The sequence below is a fragment of the Ogataea haglerorum genome (assembly GCF_019207285.1).
Source record: "Ogataea haglerorum isolate 81-453-3 chromosome Unknown 81-453-3_NODE_9_length_481884_cov_97.824832, whole genome shotgun sequence".
Taxonomy (NCBI): domain Eukaryota; kingdom Fungi; phylum Ascomycota; class Pichiomycetes; order Pichiales; family Pichiaceae; genus Ogataea; species Ogataea haglerorum.
This window is the reverse complement of record NW_025065159.1, coordinates 113,807-137,573: the sequence shown is the minus strand read 5'-3', so window position 1 is coordinate 137,573 and position 23,767 is coordinate 113,807. Positions and strand designations below refer to the sequence as shown.

The following is a 23,767-nucleotide window of genomic DNA, read 5'->3' as shown; positions in this document are numbered from 1 at the left end:
CTGAAAGTCACTCTTCTAGGTGACTGTAACAATAATCCATTTCCTCCTCGCTCAAACAGCTAATATACAGACACTTGGACAGCAGCTGCGGGTGTTTCTGGAAACTGTAGATCTTCGAGTACTCGATGTTGCGAAGCATGTTCTTGAGGATACCGCATGAGACGCGGAACTTGTCGATGTTGATCAGTTCATATTCCTCGACGGTCGTGGTCGGCCGCTCGCTGTTGACTGTGAGGTCGCTCAAATCCAACGCCAGGAACGGGATGATGCCTTTGGACGCACGAATCTGGCGTAGCTCGGCGCGGAAGTTGGCGAAGTTGCGCTCCGGACTGCACAGGTCTTTGAGCTTCTTGAACAGCAGCAAGTCGCCCACGTCCATCGTTTTCCATGTAGACTTTAGTTTCTTGACGATGGACGAGTTCAGAGCGAGCACGATCTGGTACACGGTGGAATAGTTTTGCATTTTGAGACAGTTGTTGGCGACGTGAATAAAGCGGGATAGCGTGAGCGCACGCAGAGCGACAGACTTGCACAGCAGAATCTCCGAGATGATCCAGTTGGTGGCCAGATTGAACCGCAGCGTAATTAGCCGCAGGCCTGTCTTGGACTGCTCGTCAAACAGCAGTCGGAGCCACGAGTTGTAGGGTTTCAGCGGCTTATCCCATTTTAGGTCAATCAGCTCGTGCCAGTCGATCTCGAGCAGAAAGTCGCGCTCGATCAGGGTCAGCTGCTTCGCGATCACGTGCGACTCGTAGCCCAGAATAAACGGAACGTGAGTGCCCTTGTACATGATCTCCTCGACAGACAGCCCGGAGGGAACGGCAAGGGACTTGCTGGGCGTGTTGGACAGCGACTGGAGCGTGAATTTGGAAACGTGGCTAGCGACAGAACGCCGGGCTACCGAGAATCGGTACGGCGTAGGCGCCTTCTGCTCTGTTTTGGTGGCCGCGGGCTGGATAAACAGGTCGCGGACCTTGCGCTCCAGCTTGACCTCGTCCAGGCTCGAATCCGATTCCTGCGAGTGCTCGTCGTTTAGCCCGTACACCACCTGGGGCTCTGCAGCCGGCTGTTGCCCTCTGAGCTTGAGCAACGCGTGGTTAACTGGGTTGTCGGTGTATTTTTCGTCTGGAATGGCGGCCAGCTCGGCGATGGCGTTCTGGGATATGCCAGGGTACGGAAGATTGTGCGACCCGGACAGTATGATGGAGGCAGTTTCTGTTTCGTACTCGAAGTCGTCCTCATGGGGAAGGGAGGTGCCGAAGAAGGGGAGTTCGTAGAAGTAGAGCGTCGGCCGCGAGGACACATCGTCTATCTGCGGCGTCTCGGAATCTCTTTCTTCTGCCTCCTCTGCGTTCTCTTCGGTTTCTTGCTCCTGTTTCCTCAGGTTGGAAAACGATAGCTTCTTTCGAAGCATGTGGTGTCCACTGGACTGCCGTGAGTGATGCGATGAAAGATCTGAGTCGTACGACAAATAGGACTTGGCCGAGGTCTCGCTCGGCTGTGCTTCGTGCTCCAAAACCCGCTCAACGTCTGCCTCCATCACTGTGCCGTCCGCAAACGATGACCAGTTGATGCTCACCGACGGCGTCCTAAACGACCCGTTCGAGTGGTTGATTGCGTTGAGAATCTCCTCCGTGTCGTCTGCCGTGCGCTTTTCCTTCCCCTTTGTCGGTGACTCGTCGTAAACTTCAGCATTGAACAGCTCTGACGAGTCACGTGCAGGGTGCCCGGCCGCTGCCTTGGGAATCGATCGGCGCGATTGTGCTTGTTCCTGGTAGTAGCCGAACTCGGTAATAACTCTGGAACTGAGCAGGTCGACGTTGTCGGCCCGCAACAATGGAATTTCGCTCACCACTGTCTTCGCACGCGTTGTTTCCGGCTTGCCGAAAAGATGAAACAGTTTTCGTGTCTTGCGCTGACCGTGTGTGGGTTTGCTGTTTGGCTCGACCAGTTTCTTCAGCGGCGTCGTCGGCGTGATCCTGTCCACTTTGCTCTCTGTGAAAACGTCTACCTTGCCGTTCAGACAGAACCCGTTCTCCTTGTCTTCCAGATCCATCAACTGGCTCAGCTTACGTACACCCTGGATTGGCGTGGCCTTGACGTCGCCCAAAATCTCGTCGTACACCGGCGACTGGCTCACCAGACAGTTGAGCGACGCCTTGGGATGCAAAATTGCAGTCTCCTCGGGGTCGGCACCGCTGCCTTCCACCACGGACAAGATCTGCGACCGGCGCACGTTCTTGTCCCCGAGCTGCTGCAAGCCCAACGCGCTCACGCGCATGTTGCGGGCGTTCTCGTGCGCATTCAGCTTATCAACCAGACCGTCCACCACGTCGCCGGTGTCCCAGTACGTGCTGCACATGCGTGCATACAGCTTCTTGAGGTCGACGATCACCTTCGTGCACAGCGAATCGGGCTCGCCGCGGAACTCGTCCCGCTTAGCGATCTCGTTGAGGGCCCCGCACAGCAGCTGTCTCAGACGCCTGTCCTTGACAAAGTCGGGAAAATGGTTGAGCAGCCAGTGGCGCAGCATCACAAACGTGCGCACCAAAATCGCCGAGTAGAACGCCTGCCCCATCGGCGGAGCTTGTGTACTGTCGTCCAAGGGAGAAATGTTGTTGGCCCGCTTGAGGGCCCACGTGAGTCGACAGAGCAGCAGCTCAAGCAGCGGCAATGGTTCTATGAACTCCCTGTACGACAGAAAGAAGTCGACGAGAAACTGGTAGTCGATCGATCCGGGAGACGTGAGATGGCAAACGGCAGACTCGATGGTGCCCTGGAGCAGCCTGTCGTCCTCGAAATGGGCGATCTCGGACTCGGAAGGCGCAGGGAAGAGCAGCGGGTGGTCGAAAAGAGGCTCATTCTCTTGGAAATTCTCCACCAACGTGGAAAACATGCTGGGAAAGGAAGAGATGGGTTGACGTTATTGTTTTTATTTTGATATTTTTTATTTGTTTATGTTTTGCGCAAACGGGACACACAACGCTAGCGAAGCCATGACGTAAGCCACAGAGGCGAATACACTTGCATCAATCTGAATTCTTACATAGTACTAGCTAAAAGCTCCTAGGTTGGCTTCTGGAGACCAATTCTCACAGCCTTCCACTGGGTGTAGTTGTCGAGGGCCTGGGCACCCATCTCACGGCCGATACCGGACTGCTTGTAGCCTCCGAATGGCACCATCTGGTGGAAGTCGTTGTAGGTGTTGATCCAGACAGAGCCGGCCTCGAGCTTGTTGGAGACGTACGTGGCGGTGTCGATGGACTTGGTGTGCACACCGGCAGCGAGCCCGTACTCGGAGTCGTTGGCCAGCTCGATCACCTCGTCGGCCGTCTTGAATGGCGTGATCACGGCAAATGGTCCGAAGATCTCCTCCTTGTATGCTCTCATGTCTGGGGTCACGTCGGCAAAGATAGTTGGCTTGACGAAGAAGCCCTTGTTGCCCAGTCTCTCACCTCCGGTGATGAGTCTGCCGCCCTCCTGGTGAGTGAGGTCGACGTAGCCGAGGATCTTGTTCAGCTGCATCTGGGAGGTCTGGGCGCCCTGGAAGGTGGTCAGGTCGAATGGGTCGCCCACCTTGAGCGTCTCTGCAGCGGCCTTGAACTCCCGGAGGATCTCCTCGTAGATACCCTCCTGGACAAACACTCTGGAACCGGCAGAGCACACCTCTCCGGAGTTGTAGAAGATACCGGCCACGAGGGAGTTGATGGCGGTCTTGACGTCGGCGTCGTCAAAGACGATGTTGGCCGACTTTCCTCCAAGCTCGAGCGTCACCTTCTTGAGGTTCGAGTCGGCAGCAACCTTCATGATGTGTCTTCCGGTAGCGGTGGAGCCGGTGAATGCAACCTTCTTGATCCTAGGGTGGCTGGCGATGGCGTCTCCCGTGATCTTGCCGAATCCAGACACGATGTTGACCACACCGGCCGGGATGCCGGCCTCCTTGACCAGCTGCGAGGCGTACAGCGCGGACAATGGCGTGCTCTCGGCGGTCTTCAGCACCACAGTGTTGCCGGCAGCCAGAGCAGGGCCGACCTTCCAGGACCACATCAGGAGAGGGAAGTTCCATGGGATGATCTGGCCACACACGCCGATAGGCTCTCTCTTGGTGTAGGTGTGGTGGGTGTCGCCCGTATCGATGTACTGGCCGGTCAGCTTGTCAGCCCAGCCGGCGCACGATCTGATGTAGTTGATCACGAGCGCCACGTCGCCGTGGGCCAGCTGCAGAGCCTTACCGTTGTCCAGCGACTCAATGGCGGCCAGCGTGTCCTTGTGTGCCTCGAGCAGCTCGGCCAGGTTCCACAGGGCCTTGCCCCGGATGGCAGGGTCGGCGGTGCTCCAGGCGCCCTTGAAGGCTTTCTCGGCGGCGTCGACGGCATCGTCGACGTCCTCCTTTCTGGCCTCGTACACGTGGCAAATCTCCTCTTCCGTGGCAGGGTTGATCACCTCAAACGTCTTGTGCTGCTTGGAAGGAACAAACTCGTTGTTGATAAACAGACCGGTAGGCTGCTCGTAGGATTTTCCGTTTGGCAGCGTCACGGTGGTGGAAAGTGGGTACGAAGAGTAGTATCTTAGGCTAACTCTGGAAGCTGGCTTGGCCAGCGATCTAAGAGAGGTTCTGAGCATGATGAGAAACGGGTACTAGGGTGGAAGAAATGCGAGAGGCAGCGTATTTATACTGCGGCCCCTCAATTTATGCAGCTCTGCACCAGATGACCTGCTGAACGGTCCAAGGGCACTACCTCCAATGAAATTGCTCCAATGCCAGGAGCTTGACGAAGTGGGGTAGGCTGAGGCAGGGTGTGCAGAAGAGGGGGTGAGCCTGCGATCACTCGGGCTCCGCCGCCAGCAACATGGCCTTGCTCGCAGCTACAGACGCCAGCACGGCAGCGCCGGCTGCCGGAGTTTGTGCACAGCGCGCGCTTGGCCTCTCCGCGACCGTTGCTGCGACCGTTGCTCGCACCGTTGCTGGTCCCCTTGCTCGCTCGGAGTGACGTATGGTCGTGCGCCGCACAACAACACCCCCGCCGGAGTACGATCCTTACCCCACTTTGGGAAAGATCACCCTGCCTGTCGCAACCATCTGGGTGCCAGGCTCGCCTCCGTAGTGCACCGATTGCCGATTGCGGTAACCGTAGACGGCCAGACACACCCCCTCCTTCTTTCATACCCCAGTCTACACGGGGTACGAGCGATGTCTCCTCGGCAAAGAGGACTACGCGGGTATCCCCTCTCTGGGCATCCAATAAATAGTATTTATTACTAATATTTTGCACAACCGTCTCTCCGACGAGTGGAGAATTATTTTAGACCCGCCTTCTCAAATGCGCTCGGCAGCAAATCTCTAGATTCCAGCTCCTTCAGCGTCTGTTCTGTTCCAAACACCGCGCCGTTGAAGAATATCGTAGGCACCCATTTTCGGCCCGAAAGCGCGGTGAACTGTTTCTCCAGCTCGGCCGCCTCTTTCGGAGGCATTTTGTCCAGCTCCACGAGCGTAATTTTGTCCAGCACCTTGTACTTCTTGAGCACGGCGATTGCGTAGTGGCAGTCGGGACACCACGACTTGGACAGCATCAGGAACCTGTGCTGTTTGACGAGGTCTTGCGCGGAGGCCATGGTAAATCGAGGAAAATATTATTTTATTTTACCAAGTGAAAACGGACACGCGAGACCACGTGACAGAAATATTAAAGGCTACGCCGTGCGGCCTGTCCTCTGCCGCATCGTCAGTCGTACCTCAGATGCCTGCGCTCCTTTTGGCGTCTCTCGTAGCTGACCCACAGCCCGTCCAGATAGTTGATATTCTCGAACCAGCCAATCAGCGTGCTCTCGTACGTTCGTCTTGCCAACGCGCGCGACTCCTCGATCTCCCGCACATAGCCCGCGTTCTTCTGTGTCCAGCTCTCCATCGCGTCCTTTTCGTAGAGCTTCGTGTACTCCACGGAGAACGCCTCGATGTCCTCGTGGTCCTTCAGGTTCAGCGTCATCTCGGCCGCAGACTCGTCGTCCGGCTCGTCGTCGTAGAAAACGTACGGATACAGCCCGTGCGTGGCCGGGTTCACGCGCAGGTCCAGCAGCTTGAGCGTCTTGCGGAACGCGCGCGTGTGCGGCACCAGCGACGCGAGGTCTTTGACGCTGTTGCTGAGCAGCTTGAGCTCGCGCAGAAACCGCAGTCCGGAGAGGCCCGAGAGCGAGTGTATTTTGTTGAAGTTGAGGTCGAGGTCGGTCAGCATCGGGAACCACTTCGCGAGGTCAGGCACCGTCTCCAGATTCATTGCGGACAGATTCAGCACCGTGATGCTGGAAAGAGAGCCTTTTGCGGGAAAGACACTGCCGCAGAGGTTCAGTTTCTGCAGCCTGTAGAGCGGCGCGACAAGGACGTCGTCGCTGGCGTGCGACTGGAGGTATTTCGCGGAGACCTGCACAAGCTTGTCGGGCAACCCGGAGAGACGGGCCAGCGGGTTGCGGTCGACCTTCAGCACACGCAGCTCCGTCAGGGGCCCCAGGTCCAGCTCCTTGATGTTGTTGTAGCTCAGGCACAGTCGGCGCAAAGAGCCGTTGGCGCAGCGGAAACCGGCGAGTTTGTTACGGCTGGCAGACACCGACGTGAGCGCAGACAGCGCGTCGAGGCCGCAAATGTCCGTAATGCCGTTCTCGTCCACGTCGAGGTCCTGCAACATGTCGAGGGCGGCGAAATCAACACTCCCGGAGAGATTATTGCCCGCCAGCTTGAGGGTCTTGAGCATCTTGAGGTTCTGGAGGCCCTGCAAGCTGTCAATTGCGTTGTACGACGCGTCCAGCACGCTCAGGTTGTACAGCTTTAGGCCACGCAGGTTTGTGAGCCGGTTGTTGCGCAGCTCGAGAACCTGCAAGTTGTCGAAATTGAACATGCTCATGCTGGAAAACGCGTTCGCGCTGGCCCTGAGCACCTGGATGGACTTGGGAATACCCTCTGTGTGCGTGAGCTCGTTGTCGCTCGCGTCGAGCACGCGCAGGTGCGGCACGAACCGGTCGAGGTCGCGCAGCTTGTCGAGCCTGCGCGCGGCAAGAGACAGTTTGTCGAGGCGCAGCCAGTCGTCCGACGGGAACTGCTCGGTGATGGCCGCGACGAGCCGCGACTTGGCCTGCAGAAACGACATCTCGTCGTCGAGGTCGGAGATCTCGTTGAACGCGTCGATCGACTCGCCGTCGCCGTCGCCGTCCGGGACGTACTCCTCGACAGGGACGAACTTGTTCAGCCGCTTGTCGAACACCTTGCCCTTGAACTCGTCGCCGGGGATAAACTTGATTCCCGGCCGCTCGTTGCGGTTTTTGATCTTGGGAACAGACATCGTCTTGCCGACCTCGCCGGACACGCTCAGGTCGAGCTTCTGTCTGAGCAGCTCGAGCGACGCGGTGATGTCGGGCCGCGACGGCGTCGGCGAGTCGAACACCGCCGACTCGGCCGCATCCGTGTCTGTGTAGTCGCTCTCCTCCTCGTTCTGTGCCGGCTGCGTGCGGTTTTTCAGCTTATTGAACAGTTCCTCCGAGTTTCGCAGCAACAGCTGCAACGACGCGTGCGACGACGACCGCGCCGACGCAGGCGACCCGTCGCCGTCGCCGCGCGCGCCGTCCGCCCCGTCGATTTTGTTCAGCATGTCTCTGAACCGCTCCGTTGTGTACGTGTCCTGTTTGCCGAACAGCTTGAGCGGCGACGACGGGATGATCGAGTGCTCTGCGCTGCGGCCAAAAGTGTCTACCGTGGGGGGGTCCTGCGGCAACGACGCCGTCGGCAAGCCCTGCAGCCCGGCTCTGAACCGGGTGTCCTTGTACTTCCTCCACGCGGCCTCGTCGCCGCCCTCGCGACGCACCAGCGTGTTGGTCTCGCCTAGCGACAGGTAGGGGTCCTGGGAGGCGTCCTGCGTGTCTGGCCAGTGCTCGTGCTGCAGGATCTCGGGCATCCAGTCGGTGGGGGCGGTTTCCTTGCGTTCGGGCGACGGCTCGTTGAAGTTGGAGTTGAGAATGTACTTTTTGCCGCGGCCTACGCGTTCGTCGGCCCCCACAGAGCCATCTTCTTCCGTCTCTTGCGTGTAGTCGGTGTATTCCGGGTCCGTCTGCATTTGTTTATTTATTTTTCTGCGTGTGGCGCAGCTCTTTCACCTGGCCCGCTCCTCCTGTGGCTTGGAGCATGATCAAATTATTTGTTTACCTAATTTTTCCTTTGAAACAATAAACAGAGCCTTGTTTGCTGTCCAAACCATGTCCCGCCACGATTATCTGAGCTCGTCGCCGTCGAAGCTGTTCGACCAGCTGTTTGAAGAGGCCGGCGCGCAGCCGCCGCCGCCGCCGGCGACCGCCACGTCGCAGGTGTCTGGCACCGGCTGGACGCCCTACATCGACAAGGTGTTCATGACCAATATGGAGCGAACGCGCGCGCCGGGGTCGTCGCCGGGCAACTTTGAGTCGCACGAGATGCGCACCCCTGCGCCCGACAAGACGCTGAAGCTTTCGGACTTCTTCATCGACACGCCCACCATGAACCAGTACGACCTCAATGCGCTGCTGGGGATCGAGAACGACAACAAGGAAAACCACCCGCTGTTTGCCAACATGGACACGCCGAGTTTCAAGACGCCGCTGCACGAGGTCACGCACACGCCGAAACTGATGCAAAGCACGAGCGTGAGACGTCTGAGTGCTAAGACGAACACGCCGAGCAGCTTCAAAACGCCTCTCAAGGAACACCACCAGTCCTCGCCCTCTACGATCGTTGTTGCATCTGCACAGAAACAAAATCCCGCCCCGCAAATGTCGCCGACGCCGGTGGCGAAGTCGCAGTTCAAGAGCGCGCCGTGCCAGCTCGTCAAGTCGGCGTCGAGCATGGAGCCCGTAATCGGCATCTTCCAGGACCAGAAACCCGCGGCGCCACCGCGCCGACGGCCAGAGCCTGGCTCCGGCAAGTTTCAGATCATCTTCACAGACATGAATACGCTCAAGGGCAGCTACGGGGCAAAAAAGAACAAAAAAAGGCTCGCCCGCACCGCCAGCGCTGCGGAAAACCCGGGCAAGCGCAAAAGGCTCGTCAAGTACAACTCCGAGTCAGCAAAGGACACTCTCTGGACCGATCAGAACAACTAAATACCTCTATCTTCTTCTTGGACCTCTTGGCTTGTGGAAAGCAGGGGCAGCAGGGGCCGGCAATGGTCCCTCGTCAGCGATGATTTCTTCTGGATCGCCCGCTTCCACTACTTTTATAAAGTCAATGCCACCGCTTTTCAGGTCGTTTAGCAGGCCCTGTTTGCTCGACGCGTACACCATGCGGTCGCGCACTTTCGATCCCGACGGACAGCAGTAGACAAAGTAGTACCCGTTGCCAAAGCGGGCAACCGTATACGTGGGGGAATGTGTGGGGATTGTGGAGCCAATGTCGCCGAGCCCTGTAGCCGTGGCTGTGCCGTCGACGCGGAACTGCTCGTCCCCGCCAATGACGATCGTCAACGTCTGGCCTATTTCCAGCCCCCTGAGACTGTCCAGAAGATCGCCTTCCACGCCCATCTTCACTGCGCTTGAGCCGGCGCCCACCAGCTGCTGCTTGCGTCTCTCGATACCTCCCCCACTTAGCAGCTCCATCTGCTTCACCTTGGCCAGCGACTCCTCGCTCGAGCTTAGCGGCTTCGCGCGGTCCGTGCCCCGCAACGTCTCATACGCGTCCCCACTCAGTTCGGCTTTGTCGTTAATAAACACAATTGGGTGGAAAAATTCGACCCCCAGCTGTCTAATCACCGTGTTTTTCGTCGAGGCATACAGCATCTTGCTTCTGACCGGGGCGTTGTCCAAGACAAACGAGATAAATATGAACTTGCCCGAAATGCCATCGTTGCGCACCACCAAATACACCGCCTGTTCGGCCAGTTCGCGCTGTAACAGATCAAGGTCCCGTCTCAAGTCGCCAGAACCTGCAACTACGCCCTTGGGGACCACCTGCTCGTCTTCAATGGACATCAAAAATGCCCGCTCCGAACCGGCAACGTAGCGCTTAAACGCGTCCACAAGCTCCACAGAGCCTTACGCTAGTTAGTACGTGGAGGGGGCTGGCCTGCACTTACAGTTAATACCCGACTGGTTGGACATAACGTAGATGTTAACTTTTCTGTGCAAGGATGTTTCTTCTAGATGTTTTGCACGTCACCAGACAGCACCGAGCCGAACATTCGAGACAGGGCAGCTTAGGCGGTGGATTATGTAATCGCGGAAACGAGCGGTAGAGCAGCCAACCTGCTCACAGTGCCGGTGCCGTGCGCGTTCTGCCTCGTGCCCCCCGCTTCTGGCCGCGCGCCATGCTATCCGGCAGAGCGCAATTAGCTGCAATTTTAAGGCCCGAAAAACATTGTATATTTTATTCCTTTCTGCCACATATCAAAAATTTGTTCTGCTCGGCTCAATCCGCCAATGGATAAAGATCTCAGTGACTCGCCCTCCACACAGCAGCAGGGCTCGCTACTCTTCTCCCCCACCTCCCCGACGACCAGCATGGCCGTGCTCTCGCCGCCGGCCTCGCGGTACGCTTTTGAACCCTCAGCAACTACTGCCGCCATCCCCCCACTTGGCAGCGTCCATCCGGTTGACGGGTCGCCATTGCTGGAGCCCGTCCACAGCACCAGCTTCGGCTCGTCCGGCTACTTCATCGACCGGCCCAACTCGTCCATCGGCTACGGCAACGAAAACGACGTTCCGGCTTTTGAGCCCCAGACCGAGCTTGTTCTGCAAGGATTCACCCAGGATTTGAAGACGTTCACCAATTGGGTGAAGCACTTGAACCCGGAAGAGCAGAAGACGTGTATGGACGTGTTTCTGGCCGAAATCAAGGACGAGGTGTGGCAGTATGTCAAGAGCAAAGTCAACGACACCACCACCCGGACGCAGAACGAGCACGGAATTCTTTTTTCGCCGCCGCTGTCGAGCAACAACCTGTACCAGGCGCCAGTGCGGCCTGTTTCGCCACTGCTTGCGCTGAACTCGGAGTCGGCGACGCTGGACTCGATCTTGAGTGACGACCAGGCCTCGGACCCGGTCGCACAGCCGAAGCCGATGCACCAGCTGCCGTCTCAGATGCGCACGGGCAACTCGCTGTCGCACGTCATAGGCAGCGACCCGGTGATGCGGCCGCGCAGCGCGGGCGCGATGCACTCGGATCTGTCGCTGACGCCGCTGAACGGGCAGTTCCAGCGCGCGTCGCAGCTCGGCGCGCAGACCAAGCAGCACCAGTCGCAGTCGACTGCGCCTCTACTGCGCGTCTTCTCGCCCGACGTGGATCCGTCGGGCTTCCAGAGACGCACTAAGGAGTTCATGGAGCCGACCGGGAGCGGCCAATTCGGGCTCACTTCGGCAGACTTGGGCGGCTCGAACGCCATCAAGCTGTCCAACTCGTTGAACACCATTACACACCGCTCCAAGATCGACCCCAGCAGGAGCAAGCAGACAAATTCGTCAGCGCCAACGTGGAGCAGCGTCGTGGCCAGCTCGGACGATAGAGGCCGCGGGGCAGTGAGACGCGCGTCGCAGAACCAGTCGAGCTCGCTGCCTCCTGCTCCCCGTGGCTCGTCGAAGCTCGAGACACCGGCGAAAAACTCGATCCACTCGCCACAGCCAAAGGCGGCCGCAAAATCGCCGTCCCACGCTCCGGTGCCGCCAAAATCGCCGGTGCCAAGGGACATCGCGTCCAAGTCGCTGCTGGCAGACATCCCGGCATGGCTGAAAACGCTCAGGTTGCACAAATACACAGACAACCTGCAGCATCTGAAATGGCCCGAAATGATCGAGCTGAACGACGCGCAGCTCGCAGAACTGGGTGTGAGCACGGTGGGCGCCCGCAACAAGCTGCTCAAATCATTCGCGTTTGTCAAGGAGAACTTACACGACTAATATGTAGTTTGCTGGTCTGGCTACCAGGAATTGATATTACGAGGCTTTAGTAGGGGCACTCCCGTACACCGCGGTTTTAGGGCTACGCCAAACCGTTTATTGTCTTTGGAAGCCGTTTTTCCCTGGAAAATTCCGAGCCACTAAATTCGCGCACAAAAAGCTTCGAAAGCAACGGTCGGCAATCGCCGTGACAATACGCCGAACAATAGACCCACTTCCAGAGGAAAAAAAGAAACGACGCAGACAGTAGCACATGTTGGGGAGAAAAACTTGATAGCGAAAAGTACCTTAGGCCACAGCAAGCGCAAAACCAGCACAACAAGACACGGCACGCGACGTTTGCGAGCGCTTGAGAGTATACCGACAGATATCTGACTAAGCGCCTGCTGCACTGGCTTGATAACGGCGACTAATTCCGGAATCCGAAATAGGCGAGTTTTAATGGCAAATTAGTCTCTTGTTGCACAACCTTGCGAATAACATGAGCGGTGAGATTTTGGTGGTCGACCCGACGCAGTCACCTCTGCCAGACTCTGTAATTCGGCTGTTTGATCCTCTACGGACAAGATTCACTACATTCCCCGATATCACGTCACTATGTATTTACCTATCGACATACGCAAGCTACACATTCACGAAGGGGCCTGAAGGGCTCGAGCGCATTCCGAACGTGGACGAGGCCGAGCTCGACCACTTTGTGGGGCTTATCATCAACACAGACAAACACAGCGATGGCAGCGAGCTAGATAGACTCCCGTTTGCCCAACAACAAAAGCTGCTCAGCTACCGGTTCCACCATCTGAACCTCGTCGTGGAGTGCCTGCCCTTGAGCGATGCCCAAGTGGGGGCAAGGCTTCATGAGCATTTTGTCCCCACTTTACACAGGATCCACGTACTGATCAGGACCCGTTTGCTGAGGGTGCAGACATGGGTCGGATTGGCTGACTACGACCAGATACCACAGCTCAACACCATGCCCACCATGTTGCAGGCCAGTGTGGACATACCGACGGGGATGGAGTATATAAGGCTCTTGAGCTCGGATATCCGGTATATCGAGCTGCTGAAGATCCCACACGACGATGCATACTACAAGAAGAAAATTGCCGACTGGGAGTTCCACGCGTTCGAGCTCACCAACGACGAGCTGTTGTACTGCGGCTATCTCATGATTTTGCATGTCATCAAGGACTACAAGGCAGATTTCCAGACACCCGAGTTCCACAACCGCGTGCTGCTGTTCTTCTTCTACGTTCGGGACTACTATAGACAGGGCAATCCGTTCCATAACTTCCGCCATGCAATTGACGTGATGCAGGCCACGAACTATTTTCTGGAGACCATCATGGAGTCGGCGTACGAGTTCCAATTCGACACCCACGAGAGGTTGGCGTTGTTACTCGCCGCTGTGGGGCATGACATTGGACACCCGGGCACCACAAATGCGTTTTTAGCTGCTTACAAGACGCCGATCGCCAAAATATTCAACAACGAGTCGACGCTGGAGAAATTCCATCTGGCCCAGTACCTCAACATCATGAAATGCTTTTTCGTCAAGGACGACCGGTGCGTGGAGATTGCGAGATGGTCGATCTTGGCGACCGACATGGCGCAGCACGACGTGTACGTGGGGGAAATGGACCGGATTGCGGAGTACAAAGAGCGCCCCGAGAAGCTGAAGCTGATGTGCGCAATCATCCTCAAGAGCGCGGACATCTCGAACGTCTGCCGGCCCATCGGCGAAGGGGTCAAGTGGGGGTTGAGTCTCGGCCACGAGTTTGCCGAAATCGCCCAGCTGGAGAGAATTCTCAAGGGCGAGGGCTCTGCCGAGCAGTCCGCCGTGCCGCAGGTGTCGCTCGCCAAAATCACCCCCGACGAGGCAGTGCAGATGGAGCCGAAGCTGGGAGCGTCACAGATGTTCTTCATCAACCGCTTTGCGCTCGACTTCTTCACGAAAGTCGTGCAGATTATCCCTCCACTCTCGTGCCTGTCTCGCGAGCTCCACAAAAATATCGATTTCTGGCAGGTGACCGGGCGTACAGGAAATTGACTTGGTGACTCTGGACACGTATTTTTCGCGCAACATATATAATATAGTTTAGATAATCTCATCACTTCCTCCAACCATGATCTCCGCTTTGTCTCGCCAACTCGTCAAATCTACCCCAAGATTGTTTCTGAGACACCAATCGAACGTGCTGAACCCTAAGTCGGTCGTTTTCACGCACTCTGCGGGCCCCGTGGTGCTGAAATTCACCGATCAACATGAATGGTTATCCCACCACCCAGACGGCACCACTTTCGTGGGCATCACCAAGTACGCCTCCGACGCATTGGGCGACACCACATACATCGAGCTGCCACACGATTCCGTGGGGGGAACCGTTTCCAAGGGCGACGTTATCGGCTCGGTGGAAAGTGTCAAGTCTGCCTCTGAAGTGTACTCTCCCGTGGACGGCGAGATTGTGGAGGTGAATACTGCGCTCGAGGAGAACCCAGAGCTCGTCAACAAGGACCCGATGGGAGACGGCTGGATTGTCAAGATGAAGGTCGGCGAGCTGGACGGCGACCTGCTTTCTGAGGAGGACTACATCAAGTTATTGCAAGAGGAGTAGGTTATATAATAATAATTCATTTATTCTGTTCTCGCTCCCACTCTGGTTCGGTCTTGGTCTTGAGCTGCAGCGCGTGGACACCCTCATTCTGCAGCTCGTGGTCCAGTGCCTTGTACACCAGCCGGTGGCGTGCCGGCAGCGGCACTCCGGCAAACTTGTCGCTCACGATGGTTATGCGAAAATGCGACTCGGTGGTGTTCGTAGCGCCGCGAAGACCCGCGTGGTGGGCGTGTTTGTGCGAGTCATTGGCGATGGCAAGGTATTTGGGAGAAAACTCGCTGGTGAGCTTGCGTTTGATAGCAGTTTCTATAGGCCCAGCCATTCGAAGCATTAAAAAAGTTATGGAACAAGTAAAATATTTAACTTATTTAATAATCGTTTCTGGAACCGTAAGAGTCTCTTCCAGAGCCGTACGAATCGGAGCCTCTGCCACCAAAGTCGTTGTTGGATCCGTAGGGGTTGGAATTGTCTCTGCCAGTACCGTAGGACTCGTTTCTGTCAGATCTGAAAGAGTCATAGCCTCCGCCAGACCCAAAGGAGTTGGAATTGCCAGAGCCGTAGGAGTCGGACTTCCTGTCGGAAGAGCCATACGAGTTGGAGCTGTCTCTGCCGGAGCCATAGAAGTCGGAGTTCTTTCCGCCAGAGCCATAGGAATCCGAGTTGTTTCTGCCATAAGAGTTGGAGCTGTTTCTGCCTGAGCCATACGAATCCGAATTATCTCTGCCAGATCCGTACGAGTCAAAGTTATCTTTGCCATATCCGTACGAGTCAGAGTTATTTCTGCCAGATCCGTAGTCAGAGTTATCTTTGCCAGATCCGTACGAGTTATCTCTGCCAAATCCGTACGAGTCAGAGTTATTTCTGCCAGATCCGTACGAGTCAGAGTTGTTTCTGCCTGAGTAATACGCGTCGTCGTTGTTGTTTCTGCCAGATCCGTACGCGTCGTCGTTCGACGAACCGTAAGGGTTGGAGTTCGATCCATACGAATTGGACGAATAGTCGTTTTCTCTTCCAGATTTGTAGTTGTCGTTGTCAGTGCCAGAAGATCCGTAGTTGTCTTCTCTTCCCGAACCATAAGAATTGCCGGAGTTGTTGCTTCCCTTGTTCATGTAGCTATTGTAGGCGTTGGTGGCCTTCTCCTTGACCTCATCTCTGAACTTTTCGTCCGCCAATTTGTCCCTAAATTGATCGATAAATCCCATGATTACTGGTAATCAATGGCAAAGGAGCGATCTATTTATACTGCTACCTGAAACTCGGTGAACGGTGCTTGTGAAATTGCCCCTTGGTGCAACAATAATACACCATGCAAAAAAACGCACATAGACAATTTCAGGCAGCGTCTTGCAAGCGACCAATTGTTGTCGGTGACGCCTCATTTTCACCCGCTTGCTTCTTTGATGTAGCATGTGGCTTAGCACATATTTTATGCATGGAACGCGGGCACCAAGGTCTAGGTTGGTGGTAAAGGGCGCCATGTGGGGGCTTCTCCAGCTGAGAGATGGTCCCAGAGACCTCAGCGGGGGTTGAGAGCAACGCGCCAGGCCATTGGCAAGCAAATTTGCAGCGCCCCACGACAATCTCGCCAGCTTCAACCCTGCCAAAATGACAGCGCATCGGGAAACCAAGCTGATCCAGCCGATCTGCCAGATCACGTGGTTAGACGGCACGTGATCTAGCCTCTTCGGCTAGTTAGTCTTTTTTTATTGCACAGCCTTCTCCGCCCTACACCCATTACACTCCCCGATCGGGAAACTCATCAACAAAAAAACTCTCCCTCTATTTCTTCACCATCTCTTCCTATGGCCCCTTCTACCCCTGGACACCGAACAGTGTTCAGCAACGCCAGCCCTAATCTGTTCTCCCAGAACCGCAACTCGATCTACGAGGGCAAGAAGATCATCTCGCCCAACTTCAATGTCGTCTTGTCGGACTGGTCCATGTCCAACCATGCTCGCTCAGACAAGAGCTTGAAGTTCCCGAGCCAGGACAATTCTGGGTCGCCGAAGAAGCTCCGTCGAACGAACACAGCAGAACTGCTAGACAGATTTATTCCTTCGCGCCAGACGACGTCTGGCAAGCTGTCCCTGGAAGAGGCGCTTCCTTCGCAATGCCAGCTGCCGTACGAGCACATTGAGTCGCGGACGGCCCAGATCTACCAGGACACTGTCGCAGAGGCGTGCGGTCTGGCGGTCGGCGAGCGGATCCTGCAATTTCAGCCGCTGCCGCCGGCAAGCAAAAAGGCATCGAAGCTGAAAAGCGGCCAGTTCAAAACCAAGGCCACTATTTCGACTGCGGCGGCGCAGGCGCGGATCAAGAAAATACCCAGTTGCCCGGAAAAAGTGCTCGACGCCCCCGGCTTTGTCGACGACTTCTACCTCAACTTGCTGTCGTGGTCACGTGACAACATCCTGGCGATCGCGCTGGAGAACTGCGTCTACTACTGGAACGCCACGACGGGCGACGTCGACCTGGCGGCCGAGTGCGACAGCATTGTCACCTCCGTGCGCTGGTCCGAAACGGGCGGGTACCTTTCGATCGGCCTCGACTCGGGCTCTGTCGAGATTTGGGACCCAGAGGCCGGGTCGCGGCTGCGCGTCATGGCTGGCCATCACTCGCGCGTGGCTGTACACGCGTGGAATGAGCACGTGCTCACGTCAGGGTCCCGTACGGGCCAGATTTTCCACCACGACGTGCGTCTGTCGCAGCACATAATTTCACAGCTAAATAACCACACCGCCGAGGTGTGCGGGATCGAGTGGCGCAGAGACGGGATGCAGTTCGTTTCTGGTGGCAACGACAACGTGGTGAACATCTGGGACGCGCGTTCCAGCGTCCCGCAGTTCACCAAGACCAGCCACACTGCTGCCGTCAAGGCGCTGGCGTGGAGCCCGACCCAGACGAGCCTGCTGGCTACGGGCGGCGGATCCACTTGTCGGCGTATCCATTTCTGGAACACCACGACGGGGGCCCGAGTCAACACGATCGAGACCAACTCGCAGGTCTCGTCGCTGCGGTGGGGGTACTCCAGCGGCATCGGCACAGAGATCGCCGCCACGCACGGGTTTCCCAACAACGACATTAGTATCTACAGCTACCCTTCGCTCCTGAGAACGGGGGTTGTGGCTGGTGCGCACGATTCCAGAGTTTTGCATAGCAGTCTTTCGCCGGACGGCACTACGCTGGCGACGGTGGCTGCGGACGAAAACCTCAAGTTCTGGAAGCTTTTCGACTTACAATCCGAGGTCGTCAACACGGGCAAGGACATTGCAGTGACCACCATCAGGTAATACCATGGACCTAATTTTCTCAGAGTAGACCTTCCGTTTTCGGAAGGTGGTAGGATCAGAAACATTTGATAACGTTTTTTCTCACTATTTTCACCACTATGAAGACTCCCAAGGTCGAAGTCCTGAGCTTTGCAGACTGCAAGAAGGCTGCGCGCACGCTGTACGAGTCCTTTGACGACGACGACGTGGCGCGGTACGTTTCGCGTCACCTGGAACACGATCCCAAGCTGAGAAAGAAGTGCGACCTGCTCATGTACGAAGCGTATGTGCATTCGCACATTCTGAAGGGCCTGGTTATCGGTGTGAAGGGCGAAAACCACGAGAGCCACGACACGTTTGAGACCGTTGCCGTTTTCGCGCACCCTGACTCGGGCGCCATCGACGACTACCTCACGCTTGTGCGCTCCGGATTTGCCAGACTAGCCTGGCTGACGGGCGCAGAGGGCCGTCGCCGAGTGTTCGGCACCCTCTTCAAGGTGCTGCACGACAACTATGCCGACATCATGGCTGTGGACCCAGACGGAGCCAACACATGGACCCTTGTGTACCTGGGCTCTACCCCGCGCGCCCGCGGGAAAGGTAACGTTCGCGCCGTCATGGACTATGTGTTCACCAACCACATCGACCCGGCAAACGCCACAACGTATCTGGAGAGCAGCTCGCTGAGAAATCTGCCCATCTACGCCAAGTTCGACTTTGTGCCCGTGGCTGACATCTGGCTGGGGGACAAGACGAACAAAGACGACAGGGCTAGAATGGACGTCATGGTGAGGGGCCCAAAGGGACAGCGGTGGAAGTATGTCGATGAGGTCCGCAGAAAATATAACTACGAGCTGACAAACTAGGAAAGGATAAAGCGTATCCTTATATAGTCCCTCCCGCACATAATATTAAATTACCTAACACACTGGCGAAATTTTTTATTTATATTTATGTTTCCCTCGGACGATCAGCAGAACACATACCAACCAAAGACCATAAAAGCGCTCACAGACGAAAAGGTGTACACGTGGATCGTGGAGCTTGTATACGGGCCCAACAAGGAGCAGGCCCTGCTGGAATTGGGCAAGAAACGGGAGCTGTACGACGACCTGGCCCTGGTGCTGTGGAACTCGTTCGGCGTCATGACCAGCCTGCTCGAAGAGATCGTTGCCGTCTACCCGCTGCTGTCGCCGCCAAATCTCAGCACGCCGGCCTCGAACCGCGTATGCAACGCGCTTGCGCTGTTGCAATGCGTCGCCTCCCATCCCGACACCCGTACACCGTTTCTCAACGCGCAGATTCCGCTTTTCCTGTACCCGTTCCTCAACACCAACTCGAAACAGCGGCCGTTCGAGTACCTGCGGCTGACGTCGCTCGGCGTGATTGGCGCGCTCGTTAAGAACGACACCAGCGAGGTGATCCAGTTCCTGCTCACCACCGAGATCATCCCGCTGTGTCTCAAGATCATGGAGTCCTCGTCGGAGCTCTCCAAGACAGTCGCCATCTTCATAGTCCAGAAGATCCTCATGGACGATGCTGGTCTCGCGTACACGTGCCAGACCTTCGACCGGTTCGAGGCCGTTTCGAACGTGCTACGGCTCATGATCGACCAGCTCGTGGCCAACCCTACTGCTCGCTTACTTAAGCACGTGATCCGGTGCTACTCTCGTCTGGCAGACAACCCAGAAGCGCGGATTGCGCTCAGGGAGCGGCTTCCCGAGGCCCTGAAAACCGACGTGTTTGCGTCGCTGCTGCGCGACGACCCGGCCACCAAAACGTGTCTCTCGCAGCTTCTCATGATGATCCAATAAACACCTTTTCTCTGCTTACCATAATTTTTTTTTGTATTCTTTTTTGTTTCCACGTATTTGTTTTGCCATGTCCACCCATACTTACAAAAAGTTCGAGGACATCGACTCCGGCACGCTGCCGGACAAAATGACCGTGTACCAGGAATGTCTGCAGGCGTTCAATGCCAGTACAATCCACGCCAAGCGGTGCAGACTGTTGTTGTCTCGGCTGTTGAGACTTTTGTATGCGGGCGAGACTTTCCCCAAGACAGAGGCCACCAACCTGTTCTTTTCCACGTCCAAGCTGTTCCACCACAACGACAGCTCACTGAGACAGCTGGTGTACCTGGCAATCAAGGAATTGTGCTCCTTGTCGGACGACATTTTGATGGCGACCGCGTCGATCATGAAGGATATTCAGGGCGGCGACATTCTGTACAAGCCGAACGCCGTGAGAACGCTGGCGCGGGTTCTGGATGGCAGTACCATCCATGCTGCTGAGAGGGCCATGAAAAACTGCGTCGTTGACAAAAACCCCAACGTTTCGTCGGCAGCTTTGGTGTCGTCGTACCACTTGTTACCTGTGGCCAAGGACGTCGTGAGAAGGTGGACGAACGAGACACAGGAGGCCGTCTCCTCGAACAAGGTGTTCCCGCAGACCCAGTACAACATGCACGAGCACTACGGTGCCAACAGACTCCTCACAGCAACGTATACCTACCAGTACCACGCGCTGGGTCTACTGTACCATTTGAGAGACCACGACAAGATGGCGCTGATGAAAATGATCCAGCAGTTCAACACACAGCAGCCTCTGAAAAGCTCGCTGGCCACGGTGCAGCTGATCAGGTACGTTGGCAAGCTGATCGAGGAGGACTCCAACCTCACGCAGACGCTGTGGCCGTTCTTCCCTGGCTGGCTCAAGCACAAGAGCGACATGGTCGAGCTGGAGGCTGCCAGGACAATTCTGGCGCTGCCGAAATTTCTGTCGGAGCAGCAGATGCAAGCAATCAACACTTTGCAGACGCTGCTGTCGGTTCCCAGGACAGTGACGCGGTTTGCGGCCGTGAGAATCCTCAACAAAATCGCTATGAAGAGCCCGGAGAAGATCATGGTGTGCAACCTGGAGCTGGAGTCGCTGATCAACGACGCGAACAGATCCGTGTCGACCTACGCAATCACGACGCTGCTCAAGACCGGCAACTCGGAAAACGTCGACAGACTGGTCAAGACGATCAGCGGGTTTATGGACGACATCTCGGAAGAGTTCAAGATCATCGTCATCGAGGCCATCAGGACTCTGTCGCTCAAGTTCCCAGACAAACACAAATCGATGCTCAACTTTTTGAACGACGTGCTGAGAGACGAGGGAGGATTCAACTTCAAGAACGCCATCATAGAGGCGATCTTCGACATTATCAAGTTCATTCCGCAATCTAGAGAGCTGGCCTTGGAAATGCTTTGCGAGTTCATCGAGGACTGCGAGTACACGGAGCTGGCAGTTAGAGTTTTGCATCTTTTGGGAGAGGAGGGGCCAAAGACATCGAACCCGACTCTGTATATCAGACACATCTACAACCGTGTTGTTTTGGAGAACTCGATAGTCCGGTCGTCTGCCGTTATTGCGCTGTCCAAGTTTGCTCTCATCGGCAACGACTCCATCACCAAGAGTATCAAGATCTTGCTCGAGAGATGTCTGCAGGATGTCGACGATGAGGTTAGAGACAGAGCTGCGCTATCCCTGAAACTGCTTTCCACCAAGGACGTTGAGCAGGCGAAGGATTTCATCGCACCTGCGTTCAAGTACTCTCTTCCGGTTCTGGAACAGCAGCTCGCTCTCTACGTCAACAACCCAGACAAAGAGCACTTTGTCCATCCGTTCGATATCAAGACCATCCCTACGATGACGGAGGAGGAGGCCAAGGCTACCGAGTTCAAGGAGAAGACCACGATCTACGACGAGCCGGCCGTGCAAACTCACGAGGCCTCTCCGGACGAAGAAAAAGTGCCGGACTCGACCAAGCTTGCTTTGTTGCAGCAACAATACGCACAGGAGCTCGGTGCCATCCCAGAGATTGCTGCCTACGGACGTCTGTTGCACTCGTCTGCGGTTATGGAGCTCACCGAGAAGGAAACCGAGTTCGTGGTCACGGCGGTCAAACACATCTTTGAGAAGCACGTTGTTATTCAATACAACGTGCAGAACACGTTGACCGAGATCCAGCTGGAGGACGTGTCGATAGTCTCCCAGCCAGATAACGAAGCCTACACGGAGGAGTTCCTCATGCCACTCGATGTTCTCAGGGCCGGCTCGAGCGGCTCCATCTACGTCTCCTTCAGCAGACCAGAGGGCATCGTCCCCGCAGTTTTCAGCAACACCCTGTCCTACACCACCAAGGACGTCGACCCGTCGACTGGCGAGCCTGCAGAGGGCGAGGAAGGCTTCCCCGACGAGTACCAGGTCGAGGATCTCAGCATTGTGCCAGGCGACTATGTGGTTCCGGCGTTCACCGGCAACTTCACCCACGCTTGGGACGAGCTCCAAAACGAGAGTGTGGCCGTGTTCAACCTTGGAGACGCCGCCACCATGGACCTCCAGGACGTTGTTCTGAAGCTGGTGAAGACAATGTCCATGATGCCTGCTGAGTCGACAGACGTGGTGACCTCGAGCTCCAGCCACACGCTCAAGCTCTACGGAAAAAGCATCGGCGGCGACAAGATTGCCGCCATCGTGCGCCTGGCCAGCAGCTCCAAGGGCATGATGATGAAAAGTCAGGTGAGATCGAGTGACGCAGAGTTAAGCGAGCTCGTCGCCAACTACGTCGAGTAACAATCTATTGAAAATAGTTTAATCGAACAGCAACCAGGGGTCTCTATCTATGTACATGTGGCTGCCTCTTGGCAAGCTAGTTCGTCTCGAATCCGTAGCCTTTCATGCATTTTTTGTATGCCTCGATGATATCTTTGCACTTTTCAGAGTCCGAGCCGTTCGTCAGCAGACACTCGTCTCTCTGCTGCTTCTCGTCCAAGCACACGCAGCAGGGCTTTGGCTTGTCTATTGGTTAGTTTGGAGAGATGTGCACTTACTTTGTTTGGCTGGTTCCGACATAATTAGTAATTGACGAAATAAAATAAATGAAATAAATAATTTCACCATGTATTGCACGCTATAAACCAGCAAAACGCAGAGCCGTGCGGATCCACAAATTGTGGACTGCCGAGTCTGCTGCAGATGCAGTTTCCCGGACTTTCCCCTGGTGCCTCTGCAGCGATTGGTCTATTCCGCCAAAGAAGTGCGCCATCCGTCTGCCCCAGCCAGTGTCTGCCACCGCCCTGGCACCGTATTCCCGGCTGTGCAAAATAGTTCCGCAACATTTATTGCCTTCCATGTCGGACAAATGCGAGCTTCTGGGCCCGTTTGCGCTCGTAATCCAGCTGTTTCTGGGCGTGCTTGCTCTCTCGTCGCTTGTGTGGAAGCGCTACCGCGAGTACCCGAACCGCAGGCCCTGGAAAGTGTGGTTGTTCGACGTGTCCAAGCAGGTGATCGGGGCCCTTGGTATCCACATGCTGAACGTTTTTATGAGCATTCTGGGCGGCCACTCTGACCAATGGGTTACCACTCTACCAAGCCAGACGTCGCGGTACTATTTTGCCGCTCCAGCACGCCCAGGCCCGCCGCCCTCGCCGCCACACCCAAAACCAGACTTCGACAATCCTTGCGACTACTACTTCCTCAATATCCTTTTCGACACAACCATCGGCGTCCCGATCCTCTGGGGCCTGCTGCATGTTATTTTTGCTCTCGCCAGAAACGCAGGAATCGAGGGCATCGAGTCTGGGCAATACGGCAATCCGCCACGGTACTCGTACTATTTCAAGCAGCTCGCACTCTATTTCATCGGACTCGTGTCCATGAAGCTCATAATCTACATCCTGCTTGTCGTGTGCCCGTTCCTGGTCCACATTGCGTACTGGCTGCTCTCCTGGTCGGACCCGGTGCCGAATCTCCAGGTCGCCTTTGTGGTCCTCGTATTCCCGCTCGTCATGAACACGTTCCAGTATTATGTCATCGACTCCATCATCCAGAGCCCCGAGTACTCGCACCAGCACGCCAAGTCGCCCGAGGAGCACCCCGAGTCCGAATAAACGAGACAGGCCGGCTCCTCCTGCTTATGTAATATATGAAACAGAT

General features: G+C 56.1%; 16 protein-coding genes across 16 annotated transcripts; 9 read left to right on the top strand and 7 right to left on the bottom strand.

The window, feature by feature from the left end:
• Positions 1 to 7: 7 nt before the first annotated feature.
• Positions 8 to 2,896, bottom strand: KL911_003393 (uncharacterized protein; the record flags this gene model as incomplete). Its single annotated transcript, XM_043198568.1, has 1 exon — positions 8 to 2,896. The coding sequence occupies one exon, from the start codon at positions 2,894 to 2,896 to the stop codon at positions 8 to 10; it is 2,889 nt and encodes a 962-aa protein (XP_043053724.1).
• A 170-nt stretch (positions 2,897 to 3,066) lies between these two features.
• On the bottom strand, positions 3,067 to 4,623 carry KL911_003392 (uncharacterized protein; the record flags this gene model as incomplete). Its single annotated transcript, XM_043198567.1, has 1 exon — positions 3,067 to 4,623. One exon carries the CDS (start codon positions 4,621 to 4,623, stop codon positions 3,067 to 3,069), a length of 1,557 nt encoding a protein of 518 aa, XP_043053723.1.
• Positions 4,624 to 4,638: 15 nt separating this feature from the next.
• Positions 4,639 to 5,613, bottom strand: KL911_003391 (uncharacterized protein; the record flags this gene model as incomplete). The annotated part of the gene is made up of 2 exons (XM_043198566.1): positions 4,639 to 4,859; positions 5,310 to 5,613. 2 exons carry the CDS (start codon positions 5,611 to 5,613, stop codon positions 4,639 to 4,641), a joined length of 525 nt encoding a protein of 174 aa, XP_043053722.1.
• A 110-nt stretch (positions 5,614 to 5,723) lies between these two features.
• Positions 5,724 to 8,096, bottom strand: KL911_003390 (uncharacterized protein; the record flags this gene model as incomplete). Its single annotated transcript, XM_043198565.1, has 1 exon — positions 5,724 to 8,096. The coding sequence occupies one exon, from the start codon at positions 8,094 to 8,096 to the stop codon at positions 5,724 to 5,726; it is 2,373 nt and encodes a 790-aa protein (XP_043053721.1).
• A 139-nt stretch (positions 8,097 to 8,235) lies between these two features.
• On the top strand, positions 8,236 to 9,114 carry KL911_003389 (uncharacterized protein; the record flags this gene model as incomplete). Its single annotated transcript, XM_043198563.1, has 1 exon — positions 8,236 to 9,114. One exon carries the CDS (start codon positions 8,236 to 8,238, stop codon positions 9,112 to 9,114), a length of 879 nt encoding a protein of 292 aa, XP_043053720.1.
• A 6-nt stretch (positions 9,115 to 9,120) lies between these two features.
• On the bottom strand, positions 9,121 to 10,187 carry KL911_003388 (uncharacterized protein; the record flags this gene model as incomplete). The annotated part of the gene is made up of 2 exons (XM_043198562.1): positions 9,121 to 10,029; positions 10,176 to 10,187. The coding sequence occupies 2 exons, from the start codon at positions 10,185 to 10,187 to the stop codon at positions 9,121 to 9,123; spliced, it is 921 nt and encodes a 306-aa protein (XP_043053719.1).
• A 319-nt stretch (positions 10,188 to 10,506) lies between these two features.
• On the top strand, positions 10,507 to 11,898 carry KL911_003387 (uncharacterized protein; the record flags this gene model as incomplete). The annotated part of the gene is made up of 1 exon (XM_043198561.1): positions 10,507 to 11,898. The coding sequence occupies one exon, from the start codon at positions 10,507 to 10,509 to the stop codon at positions 11,896 to 11,898; it is 1,392 nt and encodes a 463-aa protein (XP_043053718.1).
• Positions 11,899 to 12,379: 481 nt separating this feature from the next.
• Positions 12,380 to 13,948, top strand: KL911_003386 (uncharacterized protein; the record flags this gene model as incomplete). The annotated part of the gene is made up of 1 exon (XM_043198560.1): positions 12,380 to 13,948. One exon carries the CDS (start codon positions 12,380 to 12,382, stop codon positions 13,946 to 13,948), a length of 1,569 nt encoding a protein of 522 aa, XP_043053717.1.
• A 76-nt stretch (positions 13,949 to 14,024) lies between these two features.
• KL911_003385 (uncharacterized protein) lies at positions 14,025 to 14,513 on the top strand (the record flags this gene model as incomplete). Its single annotated transcript, XM_043198559.1, has 1 exon — positions 14,025 to 14,513. One exon carries the CDS (start codon positions 14,025 to 14,027, stop codon positions 14,511 to 14,513), a length of 489 nt encoding a protein of 162 aa, XP_043053716.1.
• Positions 14,514 to 14,529: 16 nt separating this feature from the next.
• Positions 14,530 to 14,844, bottom strand: KL911_003384 (uncharacterized protein; the record flags this gene model as incomplete). Its single annotated transcript, XM_043198558.1, has 1 exon — positions 14,530 to 14,844. The coding sequence occupies one exon, from the start codon at positions 14,842 to 14,844 to the stop codon at positions 14,530 to 14,532; it is 315 nt and encodes a 104-aa protein (XP_043053715.1).
• Positions 14,845 to 14,881: 37 nt separating this feature from the next.
• Positions 14,882 to 15,715, bottom strand: KL911_003383 (uncharacterized protein; the record flags this gene model as incomplete). The annotated part of the gene is made up of 1 exon (XM_043198557.1): positions 14,882 to 15,715. The coding sequence occupies one exon, from the start codon at positions 15,713 to 15,715 to the stop codon at positions 14,882 to 14,884; it is 834 nt and encodes a 277-aa protein (XP_043053714.1).
• A 600-nt stretch (positions 15,716 to 16,315) lies between these two features.
• On the top strand, positions 16,316 to 17,803 carry KL911_003382 (uncharacterized protein; the record flags this gene model as incomplete). The annotated part of the gene is made up of 1 exon (XM_043198556.1): positions 16,316 to 17,803. One exon carries the CDS (start codon positions 16,316 to 16,318, stop codon positions 17,801 to 17,803), a length of 1,488 nt encoding a protein of 495 aa, XP_043053713.1.
• A 98-nt stretch (positions 17,804 to 17,901) lies between these two features.
• Positions 17,902 to 18,648, top strand: KL911_003381 (uncharacterized protein; the record flags this gene model as incomplete). The annotated part of the gene is made up of 1 exon (XM_043198555.1): positions 17,902 to 18,648. One exon carries the CDS (start codon positions 17,902 to 17,904, stop codon positions 18,646 to 18,648), a length of 747 nt encoding a protein of 248 aa, XP_043053712.1.
• An 87-nt stretch (positions 18,649 to 18,735) lies between these two features.
• Positions 18,736 to 19,596, top strand: KL911_003380 (uncharacterized protein; the record flags this gene model as incomplete). Its single annotated transcript, XM_043198554.1, has 1 exon — positions 18,736 to 19,596. One exon carries the CDS (start codon positions 18,736 to 18,738, stop codon positions 19,594 to 19,596), a length of 861 nt encoding a protein of 286 aa, XP_043053711.1.
• Positions 19,597 to 19,663: 67 nt separating this feature from the next.
• On the top strand, positions 19,664 to 22,405 carry KL911_003379 (uncharacterized protein; the record flags this gene model as incomplete). The annotated part of the gene is made up of 1 exon (XM_043198552.1): positions 19,664 to 22,405. One exon carries the CDS (start codon positions 19,664 to 19,666, stop codon positions 22,403 to 22,405), a length of 2,742 nt encoding a protein of 913 aa, XP_043053710.1.
• A 402-nt stretch (positions 22,406 to 22,807) lies between these two features.
• KL911_003378 (uncharacterized protein) lies at positions 22,808 to 23,721 on the top strand (the record flags this gene model as incomplete). Its single annotated transcript, XM_043198551.1, has 2 exons — positions 22,808 to 22,850; positions 22,940 to 23,721. The coding sequence occupies 2 exons, from the start codon at positions 22,808 to 22,810 to the stop codon at positions 23,719 to 23,721; spliced, it is 825 nt and encodes a 274-aa protein (XP_043053709.1).
• Positions 23,722 to 23,767: the final 46 nt, after the last annotated feature.